The following is a 14,460-nucleotide window of genomic DNA, read 5'->3' as shown; positions in this document are numbered from 1 at the left end:
GAGATTTAGGCCAAACATTGGTCATCAATAATACCCCGAAGATATTTAGTTAGCTTTAACATGACTCTTGTGAGAAATTCTAAATCTCTATGAACCATGAGAGACAATGGACTCTGAGAAACAAACTGAGGATTCTAGAGGGGAGGGGGTGGGGGAATGGGTTAGCCCGGTGATGAGTATTAAGGAGGGCACATACTGCACGGAGCACTGGGTGCTATATGAAAACAATGAATCGTGGATCACTATATCAAAAACTAATGATGTAAAGTGTGATGATTAACATAACATAATAAAAAAGATCAGTGGCATAAAGAACAACAACAACAACAAAAAACTAATGATGTATTGTATGGTGACTAACATAACATAATTAAAAAAAAAAAGAAATTCAAAATCTCTGACAAGATTATTGTCTCCAAATACCCCACAAACATCAACTGGCAAATAACTAAGTTCCCTCACAGATGAGCCTTTTCCTCCAACTCATGACTTGTGTTGTTTTCTGGGCCCAGATTGTCCAAAGTCCGAGCACATTTCCCTGAGTGGCACCTGTCCAGATACTAACAACACCTTCCAGCTTTTTGCCAGTGGCAAACATCTTCACATCCAAGTCACGTGGGTTAAATCCCAGCTTCCTCACTATATCTATGGCCTTGAAAAGTCATTTAACCTAATCATCAGCTTATTTAAACATAAGATGGAGAGAGCAGAAGTACTAACTGATGAGATTAGACAAGATAATCTATGTCATCTTCTTAAACCAGTACTTGCATACCTAAGGACTCAATAAGCACTTGATATAATCATTATTAATGTGTTGAGTGAAATTTTTAAAGTCTTATTTTGATGTGCTTCTCCAGTGTTTATAATACCTCCAAATGTATTTTGTGTGTGAAATATTTGTGAAATCATTTTACCATTATTTACACTAAGTGACTAGTGAAAAGGCAATTATACTATTTTAGTAACTTTGTAGTTAATTATACACATAAGCAATAGTGAGGACTAATTTTCTTCCCTTTAGTATAAAATCAAACATCTGAAAGGTAAGACTTACGATGCCTGGCTGAATTAGTTAAGTTTCTGACTCTTGATTTTGGCTTGGATCATGATCTTGGGGTTGTGAGATCAAGCCCTGCATTGTGCTCTGTGCTCCCCGGGGAGCCTGCTTAGGATTCTCTCTCTTCCTCTCCCTCTGCTTCTCCCTCACCACATGTGCACTCTCTCTCCCCCCCCTCTCAAAAATAAATAAATAAATATAAATAAATAAATAATAAAGTGAAATAAAAGATAAGACTTTGGCAGTCACAAATTTAAAAATATGTTAGTGTAAATAGAATGCTTAATGTAAAATATCTTACCGAGAAAGATATATATGGCAATAATTATCACCATGTAGCCTAAATTTAATTGCATAGGTTTCTGGGAGTGATCATGCTTCATTACAGTGCCCAGCTCAACTGGTCATGCACATTTTCATCTAACATAGTCTGAGCTTCCTTGTATAGAGCACAAAAATAACAGATCACCAAACCCACTGGGGTCCATAATTTTCTAGTCTGCTGATTTTGGTTCCTATACGTTTGAGCATACAAGCTGGCTTGGTATCAGGCCATCAGTAAGTACAATATAAGAACATAGAAAAAGTTTAAATAGCAGTAAAGGAAATATCAGCAAATCACAAGATTACTAGAAAAAAGAATATAGAAGGTTGTGAATCGCAACACCATTCTGTGAGAGTAAAAGGTCACACCATAAAAATTTTACAGAGAAATGAATGAGTCAGTGAATGGATGGCTTTTTAAAAAAAGTGTTGAGTGCTAAAATAAGTAGAATTTAAACTTCATATAAGAAGAAATAATTTTCATGGGAAAAAAGTTTTAATATTTTAAACAGAAAAGGAGAGTATTCAGGGCTTTGTTTCATTTTAGATAAACACAGTTAAACAGAGCTCTATTGTTTTTATTTAGAGAAATTAAAATTTGAAAAATGATTTTGAAAATGCATCTAAAGGCAGTTGATTTGACTTTTAGTTGTGGGACAACCTACAAAATCTAACCAAATACGGCATCTGATTCACATCACCACAAAGAGTCTGTTAACTTTGTGTAGCACAGGCAATGTACGCCAAGGTTTTGTTAAATGTTGGCTTTTCATTATATGTTGATAACAGAACTGGAACAAGAAATAAAAAAGAACTGTTTCACATTTATATTAAACAGTAAATAAATGTAACAAAAGTAATTCTAAGTTAGCTCATTGACATGTTATTTCCAACAAGTGGAAGGTTGCGGTTTTGAGACATCACTTGAAGCTTTATCTTTTTCCTTTACAAACAAATATTAGTACAGAAAAGGGGATCTAAAGACTTAGAAACCCAAATTTTTTATATTAACATTGATAGTCACGACAAGGAATTTAGCTTTCTTGCCTTGTCAGTTGGCCAGCTATTCAGTGCCCATGGATATTCTCCAAATCTGGACTGAGCTATTTTAATGGAATTTCAGAGAAACCAGCAGTGCCTCTTTTGTGGTGTTTAAATGATATTGTTGTGTTCTGCATTGCTGAACCAGCACCTTTAAAATAGAATGAGAGGTTGACATACTCTTTTTGTGCAGTATCACCAGGAAAGATTTGAAATACTAGTTCATAAATGAAAATATTTTCTTTCTTTTTTATCGTCTGAATCAATTTTTTAATTATGTTCAGTTAGCCAACATATAGTACATCATTAGTTTTTGATACTTTTCTTGTAACAAAATTAAAAATCACTCCACTGCTTGTAGCCTTTAGAAATTTCACTTTGAGATGTTTTCTAAAGTCTCTTCAGTAGTGCTATCTACCAATGAGTCATTGTTAAATTTGCTATTATCTTTGTTATTTATAAACATTAAAAACTCGATTTTCTTTTCCTTCTAGGATCCCCTGCCCTGACTGGAACTGGAACAATCAGTGTCATAGTAGATGACGTCAATGATAATGTCCCCACTTTTGCCAGTAAAATGTATTTCACCACAATTTCTGAAGATGCACCAACTGGAACAGATGTGTTATTGGTAAATGCCTCAGATGCTGATGCTTCAACAAATGCAGTTATCAGGTCAGTACATTTCCCTTTGTAAATTTTGATTGTTTTTCTCATGAAACAGTCTTTGGACTAAATGAATATAATGCTTAATTTTGCTAGGAAGTCTGTAATATTAATACATAGCCCTATTGTGGCTACCTACTGTTAAATAACCAACTATGCCTAAAATGAGGATTCAAACAATAATAATTTTATTTAGTGTTCTAAAATTTTAATATATTAATTTTATTTATATTTTTATCATATCTCATGATTTTGTAGTTCATGTAATTCGTTTGTAGGGCAGGGTTCACAGGGAGATTCTTCTGCTTCATGTGATTGACTGGTATCACTTAGTGGTATTTACCTGGTCACTGGGTGGTCTGGAGGGTTTAAGATGTCTTCACTCAATGCCTGGTGCCTTGGGAGGGATGGCTCAGCTGGACCCCTGTCTCTGATCTTGTAGTCTCAGGGCTTCTCAATGTGGTTCTTTAGCAGGTAGCTAAAATGGGCTACATGGTAGCTTTGGGCTCCAAGAACTTTGGGTGAAAGCTGCCAGTGCTCTTAGAGAAAAGGCTTGGAAGTGGCACAGCATCACTTCCATAATATTCTATTTGTTGAAGCAGCCATGACCTGCCCAGATTCACTGGGAGGAGAAATGCACATCACCTCTTGATGGGAGGAGTATCAAAGAATTTTGGCCATTTTTAACCCAACCGCTAGCCCCAATAAGAATATTTATATTTTCAAAGTTTAAAAAGTTTATTTTACTCTACTTACATCTACTTAAAATGGCGAAAAACAATATGGTACCTTGTTCAGGGAGCATGTGAAAGCAGTTTGGTTGTTACATTTGGTGGATCTAGCTGAGTCACATTCTTCCAGGCCCATTCTAAACTTTAAGAAATGAACATTTCCAAATTTTCCAGAGAAAAGTCTCGAAGACATAAATATTTCTTACCCACACATCACCCCCACCTTCTATAGACTGATATTAGGTAAACGAGAGTGGATCAGATGGCTATGGCAGTAATGGTCAGAAGAGAGAATTTGAGGGTTCAGAGGACTTATCAGTCAAGGGCTGTGCATGTTGCTATTGTGATGATTTGGTTAGGGATTTGTTTTGTTTGTTACTAATTTCCTATTTACAAAATCACTTTGGGAAACTGGCATTTATCTCTTCCTACTGGTAGAGATGACTGACTTATGTAGAAGGCCTCAAAGTATTTTGAGTTGAGTTTAAGTTGAACTTGCCTCTCTCCAGGTGGTGCTGAGCGCAGGGACCCAAGAGGCATATAGTTATGACCTTGGGCAGAAATTTTCTCCATCCTTAATGATTTGATTGTATAAGCCTCTTGGAATTCAGCTCTGGAAGAAGGTCCCAGGAGTCTGAAAGGCTATGCACGAACTTCTTTCAGAAAATTTCTGCCCAAGGTCATAACTATATACCTCTTGGGTCCCTGCGCTCAGCGCCACCTGGAGAGAGGCAAGTTCAACTTACCTTCTTCCTGGTATGAGCCTCAAAACGCCAGTAAATACCACCTCCTTTGCTTGTCCTACACCAAAGCATAGAAATCATGGCATCCATACCCTAAGAACTAAGTCTTAGCTTAGTGTTAAGAGCTCAGCCTTGGGAATGAAGCTGACTCTACTATTAATTGTGGGGCAGCTTATTTAACACTTCTGGGGGTCAGTTTTCTTATCAATAAAATAAGTATACTAAATAATAAAACTGACTTGATAGAATTATTGTGATGACAAATAAAACAATTAAGTGGACTGCTTAGAATAGTGCCTAGAACAAAAAATACTCAATATCCATCAATGCATACTGTCCTAACCCTTGCAAAGCACTTTTCCATTTGCCTGTCATCTCTTAGTGCTCAGTAAGTTTCTTTTTTTTTTTTTTTTTAAAGATTTTATTTATTTATTTGAGAGAGAGAATGAGACAGAGAGCATGAGAGAGGGGAGGGTCAGAGGGAGAAGCAGACTCCCCACTGAGCAGGGAGCCCGATGCGGGACTTGATCCCGGGACTCCAGGATCATGACCTGAGCTGAAGGCAAGCCGCTTAACCGACTGAGCCACCCAGGCGCCCAGTGCTCAGTAAGTTTCTGACAATTTTGGAAGAGATGTCCTATCCATTGTAGTGTTGTAGTCCAGTAAATCTTTATCTGCCATGCCAAGGAGTCTTTCTCTAAAGATAGTATGCAGCCTATCACCAATCAGTGGCAGAACAGTATCCTTGTCTGAGATGTTTCAATTGCTGAAACAATTGTGAAGCTGCATGCTTACAAAATCAATGCAAGTACTAGAAGAAAATACTATGAGGATATACTGTCTTCTAGAGTATGTCAGATTTGCACTGCTAAATGTGACCCTACCTTTGTGAGCAATGGTGATCAATGTAAAGTTGGTCTAGAAAATCCTGTATTTCCAGAATGATGTACTGGTAGCTTTGAAATGGTTGTTTTGATTTGATAGTATGTATTTTGGTTGTTTGGTTGACTGGTTGAATTTTCTTCTTCCTTTAAAATCAGAGAATTAACTTCATACTTTTACATTCACTGAGATCTATAAAATACGTCTGCAAAAATCTTTAAATGACTACATTGACTGTCATATAGTGAGATAATATAGAAATCGAAGCTGTTTTTATCTTGTAAAAATAATTAAATTCACTTATCTTAGGACAGACAATTATTACAGCTTAGATTTAAAATACTTTCATAGATAAAGTAAATAGTGATGCCAGCCTAAACCTTATTTACTCTGGCTTGATATCTTTTTTAAAAAAATATTTTATTTATTTATTTGACAGAGAGAGAGAGAGATCACAAGCAGGCAGACAGGCAGGCAGAGGGAGAGAGAGAAGCAGGCTCCCTGCTGAGCACGGAGCCTGGTGTGGTCTGATTATCTTTTTAATGGAATATTAAAAACTTTTATATTAAGTGTTAATCATGCCTTGCTAATCATGGAATCGAGAGAAACCCATTCTCCTAGTTAACAGAGTAATTTTATATTAATATTATATTGCTTATTTAAGTATTATGTATGTAAGTCATTTACCCATCTATTGATGGGCTCTCTAATAGCACAACCCGTTATGTGTCATATAATTTGTTAATTTTCCCTTATGGTCTACCATAATCTTGTACACAGCAGTCACCCAACAAATACTTATTTATATTTTTCTTTCTACCTATTTGATCAAGCTATCCATTTTTATGGATGGTGCACTTACTTTAAGTTATATACTTTATTTCACTCTTAGTATTTTCCCCTCTAGTAAACTAGTCTGCATTAATTCCTAGTTTTTATCTACTTTAAATATTTGCTTCCCAGACAGACACCCATTCCAGAAGTTAGCTTTTAAGGATACATATCCCTTTTTCTCCCAACTGGACCAAATCTCCATTTAAACTTCACTTCTAACTTTCATGTCACAGCACTGGAGAAACTCACAAAATTATATTGACAGGGTCAACATTCGAAGGCAGATCCCTCACTCTGTGTTCTTAATCCCATCCCACTTAATTTCCTCCAAATCTTTAATTCAACAGTGTTTGCATTTCTCTCTTGGATCTTCAAATCATGCCTGTTCCCTGGATCATGTATTGATTGATCCCTGTGGAAATGCTCAGAATATCTGCTACTGAATGCTGGTTCCTTTATTTATCTACCATAACTTAGAAAAGTCATGCCTGTGTCCCTAAGATTGTATATATCCATCAGTAAAAGTGGAGATACGAAGTGTTGCTTTACAATTGGTAAGAGTTAAATATATATTGATCATATGCCATGTAGTATATATGTAATCAGTTAAGATGCGTAAATGTCTCTAATACAATTATCGGGACACAAAAGTCACTAAATTAATGTTAGGTTTTTTTTTCTTTTTATTCTTCTTATATCTATTTTACCCCTAATATATTCTTGCTTACACAGTGTCTGCAGCATAGCAGTGACTGACAAATAAATGTATTGAATGAATGATTCCAATTCTTAGAACTGTTGTTTTTACTCACTTTTTTTTACACCACATTTTTGAGAGAGTGGGTCACTTTCTCACAGTTTTCTCCAACCATTTATTCCTGAAAATCTTTCAATCTGATTTTCTCCTCCATTGCTTTATTAAAAAAATAATCTATCTGAAGTTTCTGCTGAAATTTATCAAATTTAGTCATAACACTCAATTGATCTTTCTGAGTATTTTCCTTTACCTTTTGCAATATTTGCGCTACAGGTCATCTCTTCTCTTGGCATTCTTTTCCCTCCTCAATGTCTACGTAATATTATCTCTTATTTCTTACTCTGCATCTCTGACCACGCTTTCTAATTTACCTTCTGATCTCCTCTCTGTACAAAATAATTTGGATAGTCCCCCACAATATTTTTTTCTCAGTCCTTTTTTTCCCTTTCTTTGTGTGTGTGAGAGAGCAAGAGAGTGAGAAAGCGAGAAAGAGAGAGAGAGAAAATGAGAGAGAGAGAGAATAATTCATTTTCACAGCTGCAACCATCCAGAAAACTATGCAGAAAATTCTAAATCTGTGCTATCCATTCTGACTCCATCCCTGAGATCCCTGCCTATATTTGTAAATCTGTAGTGGACACCCCTACCTGGAGGTTCTGTTGGCATCAGAAGCACAATATATCAGAAACTCCTAACTTTTCCTGTTTCTCCTCTTGGCATTCTGCTTTCTTTTAATGGTGTTGCCTTGCTTTCTTCATCCCTGTTTGCTAGCCAAGGGTCATCCTCTCCCTCTATACTCAGTCAATGGACAAGTTCTCACATTTCTTCTTCACTAATGCCTCTGGCACCCATTCTTTTCTGTGCAATCTTCCTGCCAAGATTCTAGTTCAGCCCACAATTACATCATGCCTGGACTATTATAATAAAAATTAACTTTCTTCCCTGGCTCTAGTTTCTAATCCCTCCAATCTATATACCATCCTGTACTGTATAATTTTGGAGCCCTCACTATGTCCCAGGCACTTTAAGTCCTGAGGACTTGGACCCTCTAGCTACCACAAGGAGAACAGTTCAGGAAAGGAGATAATTTTGTAATCTTGTAATTATAGTACTCTGCGACAAGTATATAGTTTAAGCACAGATGGGGTGGAAAGAGAAGAACAGCATACTCAGTGCTATCTGAAGAAATCCATAGAAGCTTCGAGTAATTAATGATTTTTTGGAAAGACCGAGAAGTAGCTTATCAACAAATACAGGATGAAAGACTTTGTAGGCAAAGACAATAACAAGCATAAGGGCAAGGAGCTCTGCAGAAGCACAGGGTCAGGGAAGCAAAGCTCTAACGTACGGTTGGTATGGGTGAGGAATGGGCCTCGTATACCACATGAAAAATTCACACTCCTGTCTGTATCTAACGGGAGAAACAACTGAAGTGTTCCAACTGGGCCATAACATGACTAGATTACATTTTATGATGATTTATCAGTGTTGTAGGAAGTGATCTGGATGAAGCCGAGCCTGGGTCAGTGAATGAAAGAGCAATGGCAGTAATATGAACCAGCTTGGGCATTCAGTGGCTCAGCTTTAACAATGATACTCCCTTCCTCAAAATCCTTCAACTTCCAGTTGGCCTATGGCATAATGCCCAGTCTCCATCTTCCAGGCACTCCATAAACAGCCCCGGCTTATTCTGCCCAAACCCCCAACATACAGCCTAACTTGCAGGCTCACTGGATCACTTTCTGCTCCTGGGAAAAGGATCTGTGCTTTCCCAAGCCTTATGGCCTTGTTCAAGTTCTTCTGTATCCTAGATCAAGGTTCTGCAAACTGCAATCTGCAGGCTAGATTCGGCCCAGTGCCTGCATTTGTAAATGAAGTCGTACTGGAATAAAGCCATGCCCGTTCGTGGTCCTCGGCTGCTTTTGTGAGCAATGGCAAGCTGAGTATTGTAGCAGAGCTTTTCTGGCCTCCAAAGCCATATTTACTAACACTGGCCTTTTACAGGAAAAAAAAAAAATCTGCTAATTCCTGACCTGAAACACCTTTCTCCCTTTTCACCACTATTGTAAGATGGGTAGACCCTTTAAAACCCAGCTTCAATTTAGCCTTCCTCAAGGAAGGCTTTCTTTTAATCATTCCACTCAAAAGCGCTCTCTTTGGCTTTTGGATACTTAGAGCAGTGCTTCTGGACAGTTTCATAACACTCAAATGTACTGCCTGGCTTTGTACTTTCTTTTCTTTCTCTCTTTCTTCCATTTAGGATGTAAGTTTGAGGGCAGGATTTTTACCTTCTAATCCTTGTATCTTTTAGTCCACCTATCCATTTAACTAAGTATGTAGATGGATTATAATAGATTACATATGATAAATTATTAAATTGTAACTACACAGGTGTATGTGCTCTGTTATGTGTGTAATCCTAGACTTTTACTTCTCAGCATGTACCAATTACAATTCCAAATGCATTTCATATGAAATTACATTTAATACTCAAGACTACCAAGTGAAAGGAATGCATATGTGATCCACACTTTACAGGTGGAAAGAAAAAGCTTAGAAAGGTTAAGGAATTTAATGAATTGAAGTGTTTTGAGTGAGGTAAATATTCATGCCCAGGTGAATTGTGTTTCAAAGTGCAGTCTTTTAACTATTACTAAATTATCCTATTCTAGTAACATATAGCACAATGTTTTATGATCCTAGTAGATCTCAGGAAGAGACAAAAAAAGGTTAAAAAATCAAATTGGGGTATTTTAGCTTTACAAGTGCAAAAATGAATGATTCAGATTTTAGATAACAATGATGTCAGTTTACGCCAATAATTTGAAGCAGTCATTTCTTATTCTTGAATCAGCAAATAAATAACACATTTGTTGATTTCTTTGAACCAAATCAATGTAAACAATGCTACATTGACATCCCTTAAATAAAAAGAGTCCCCTTTGGCCTTAGCAAGCAGTACAGCATTTCTTGTCTCCACTAGATCCACTCAGGCTGCTTTTTACCTTCTTTATACTGTGGTCTAATGGAGCAAGTATGTGTTGAAGTCATAAAGACAGAAGTTCCAACTCTAGATTTACCATTTTTAGATGGTATGCTTTGTTGTGCAACCACATGAGTCTCTCTTAGATTCAGATTCCTCATCTTTAAAAAATCCAAAACAAAACCAAAGTGTCAGGGTTGTTTTGAAGTTAAATGAGAGCATATATAAAATGCCTTGTAGTGTGCTCAGTACACACTAAGAACACAGTAAGATGCTGCAAATCTTTAAAGACCAGCATAGATGTTTAGATGTTAAAAAGCACAAAACCCAATCTAATAGAGTTTATACCCTTAGAAGAAATTAATGTAGACCAGAGAAGCGGGAAAGATCTCCATGAAGGGATGAGAACCAAACCAAGACTGAAGTGATAGGGGAAAGGCAAACCTGAGCATATTATTTTGGCCGTCTATCCATTGTGTCCCTTCTATCTGTGTGTGTGTGCATGTGTGTGTGTGTATTTTAACTTACAAGTATAAATTGCATGATACTGGTATTATAGATATTATGAGACGTTACAGAACACTTCATATTTAAAATCGACTTTTGATATACTTCAGAATCAGATAAAGTCTAGAAAAAAATCACATATTAACATGACAATTTATTCTTTAATGTTCAAAAATAGTAAAGATGTTAATTACTTTTAAACAGACAATCATATGCTCCATAGCATGTATAATAGCATAAAATAAAGAATAAGAATTTACAGTACAAGATTTCATTATGGATTATTTCATTAAACTTGGAGCAGAACTCACATCATTTGCCTTTCAGCACATTGCTCTTTCTTCATATACCATGATCTTGTCATATACAAAAATCCAAATCTAAATTTGCATGCATTTTTCATTACTTTAATTTTATTTTTATTTGTGAATAATTGAGGGAATATTTAATTGACCCCTGATCTTTGCTGTCAAAAAGCTGTATAAAAGTCTTTGATGCTATGAATTACTCTTTTTTTCTCCTGTTATTTGGTAATTTCTACATCCACTGTTATAGGGAAACAAGATTTCCCAGAATAAAATCACACAATTCTCATAATTCAGGTTCTCACAGAATTTATTGAAGAGGTAAAACAATTTGATTACCTCATGAGTCCTGAATTTCTAACTTTAAGAATTCAATTATAAGCCTCGGATATTTTTATTTTGACAAAGGGATTAGATATCTAGTGTGTAAGGGCAGTAATTATACTGTATAAAGAGTCACTTCTGGTCCAGGAAATGGTATTCTCATTTAGTCCTGATCCTGGCATGTGGGTGTGCCAAAAAGTGTTAAAATTTGAGTGATATCAAATACTTTATAAATACTGAAGTCATTTCTCAGCCAAAACTCCCTCTTCTACTTTTTTTTTCTATTTTGCTATCATTTTACAGGACTTCTATTTTTTAAAAATATCAGCTCCCCAACAGTTCATTATTTCTCTAAAAAAGGATGAAAATGCTGAAATGTTTGTTTTAAACTCTGAGCTTAATGGGAGGGATGTACACTCTACTTGCTGCAATGTAGGCCTTTTTTTAAACTGTCTCTATTAGATACTTGCTGTTGCTATGTTTTCATGGGCACAAACCAAACTATAGAAACATGCAGTTAATTCCAACAAGGGCATTTCTTTGTTGGCATAAAGGAGAAAACTTTTAAAGGCATCCATTTCCTTGCCACTCTCCAACCTTAAAAACAATGGACCACAGCCAGTTTCTGAAACTTCAAGCTTAGCTACTTCTTTTCTAGCTGATCTCTGAGGAATACAGAGATAGCTTTCCTCTTCATAAAGAAGAGAGAAGCTATTCTCAGTGGAAACTCCTGCCCATTAACCAATCTGGTTAGCATCAGAATATCCATGAAAATGTCATACCTCTCCTGACAACAAGAAAGAAAAGCATAGCCATATGAGGAATGACAAATGAGAGAATTAGTAAGCAGGAATGTCTTTGTATAAATAATCTGTTCTTTAGTTGTTCTGGGTAGTCAATGGATGTCAAATACAGTGTTTTGTCTTTAAAAATAAGATCTTCATCTGATCTCTGGTTTATTATGGTGCACAGCAGAAAAATAATTTTTAGATTCATTTAACAGATGTTCATTTGTGATCCTGGCCACTAACCACAATGTCAGAGCAACGCCCTGATTTATGCTTCCAGGTTCACTTATTTATAATGCGGTTGTCTTCTGGATATATTTTGGGGCCTTGCATGATCCAAGAAATCCACGGAACTTGTGAGGACCTGCTTGAGCTCACTGGACATTTCACAGTAAAGATTGTCAATTAGATGCTCACATAAAATTTGAAATATTTATCTTCTAGCCATATTCTTTAATTGTTGTGTGATCGTACTTAAAGTGATTTTTTTTTTACATTTCTGTCTCAGTTTTTAAATTTTAGTGAATAGATGCTATAACATGATAACCAGAAAAAATATGCCCATCTCTGCTCTCTCTAGTTATAGGATCATTGGTGGAAACTCTCAGTTCACCATCAACCCATCCACGGGACAAATCATCACAAGTGCATTGCTAGACAGGGAAACAAAAGAGAATTATACTTTAGTTGTGGTCTCCAGTGATGCTGGATCCCCAGAGCCTCTTTCCAGTTCTACCAGTGTGCTCGTCACTGTTACTGATGTCAATGACAATCCACCAAGATTTCAACATCACCCATATGTCACACACATCCCATCTCCTACTCCTCCAGGTAATGAAGCCAACTCTGAGGTCTCATGGATAAATGCAAAATATACATTGGACATTTTCTATAAATATATTTCTGTTTCTTTTACATGGATATTTCTGATTTAGCTTAGGTTTGCAAATCCTCTAAAATTCAACTTGTTTTGACTAATGAAACTGAAGGAATGTTGAATCTCATAAATTAATTATTTTATCCTACACCAATTGTGCTTAAGATTTTATAATTGCTACATCTTTCCTGGTACTATTTCTTAATATTACTTGAATATTTTCACATGATTAAAATAGTCACTTCATAGTCAAGGAGAGTTCTGCCCTGAGATATAATTTGTCAATTCCCTGAAAGGAAGGACATTGTTTTTTGTTTTTTTGTTTTGTCTTGTTTTGTTTTGTTTGCCATATGCTAATACCTGAAACATCTGGGAGGTAGTAAGCAGTCAATTATATTTGTTGGTTGAAAATAAATATTTTACCTCAATCCTTCATCGATAGGTTTTCAAAAATATTTAATGAATGGATACTTCTAATGAATTATTGTTATTAATATTTTATTCCAGTTTTGATGGATGAAGGTTTTCTGTTAGTAAGTTTATTAAGACGTTAATGACCACTTTCATATGACAATATGCATTTCTCTTTCTTCATTTAAATTAGTTTGGTTTTATTTGCTTGTTTGTAAAGAATGGCAGTCTCTCTTAAAAACTGCACAAATAATCTGCCATTTGTAATCTTTGAGATGCATTTCCAAACAGGAAAATATACAAATATAGGCCAAAATTAATTTGATCTGCCTTACTTTAAAATATTTTTAATTAGAAGAAAAAGCAAATGGATCCAGGATTTCTCCTCTCAGTGATCTTTGATCTTATATTCACTTGAGAATGTCAAATTGATACCAATTCAAAGTATGAAATGCATAAATTTTTGTGGCAATTTTTTATCAAAAGGAAATGTCAATATCAAAGTCATAAATCCCTGATGAAGGCCTCTAGCTGAAATGATGCTGGCAGGCATGATTCTAATTACGTCCAATGTGTGGTGATACAAAATAGCATCCCCTATAAAAAGTGAGTATGTAATGCTTAAGCATCTTTTCCTCATTAGACTTATTATAATTAATCAGAATCACTGGCCTTAATAAAAGACTTTTCACTTTTGTCACAAACTTTACTGTAGGGGAATGAGTGCAGGTTTGGAAAAGGTTTCCAAATGAGTATATCAAAAACATGTCCTTATGGCAGTTTTTCTGCATATTCCTGCTACAATCTGTTCCATTGGCAGTCGTCCCAAGCACTAACTTTTGGAATCCAAACTGAGTCCGTTCTTCCTCAGTTTTTATTTCATACTACTTTATAATTGTTCTAATTGATTTATGGTTATATATATATGTATGTATTTTATCTCCATGTGATAATAGCTCACTAATAAAAGAATGCTGCTAAGAAACAGTGGATATAAAGAATCAAAACAATCTTTTAAAACAAATTAAAAATTTTGGGGCGCCTGGGTGGCTCAGTTGGTTAAGCGACTGCCTTCAGCTCAGGTCATGATCCTGGAGTCCCAGGATCGAGTCCCGCATCGGGCTCCCTGCTTCGCAGGGAGTCTGCTTCTCCCTCTGACCCTCCCCCTCTCATGCTCTCTCTCTCTCTCATTCTCGCTCTCAAATAAATAAATAAAATCTTTAAAAA

General features: G+C 35.9%; 1 protein-coding gene across 1 annotated transcript in view; it reads left to right on the top strand.

Annotated features, from left to right (window-relative positions):
* The window catches only part of FAT4 (FAT atypical cadherin 4), a 175,005-nt gene that overhangs the window by 119,268 nt on the left and 41,277 nt on the right, over nucleotides 1-14,460 (top strand). Inside the window, exons 8-9 of the mRNA XM_021681470.1 lie at nucleotides 2,920-3,100; nucleotides 12,526-12,776. Of these exons, the coding sequence (XP_021537145.1) occupies nucleotides 2,920-3,100; nucleotides 12,526-12,776 (432 nt within the window). The remainder of the gene's footprint in view (nucleotides 1-2,919; nucleotides 3,101-12,525; nucleotides 12,777-14,460) is intronic.

Source organism: Neomonachus schauinslandi, chromosome 2 (assembly GCF_002201575.2).
Source record: "Neomonachus schauinslandi chromosome 2, ASM220157v2, whole genome shotgun sequence".
Classification (NCBI taxonomy): Eukaryota; Metazoa; Chordata; class Mammalia; order Carnivora; family Phocidae; genus Neomonachus; species Neomonachus schauinslandi.
The sequence above is the reverse complement of the archived record's forward strand: the minus strand, read 5'-3'. Positions and strand labels throughout refer to the sequence as shown.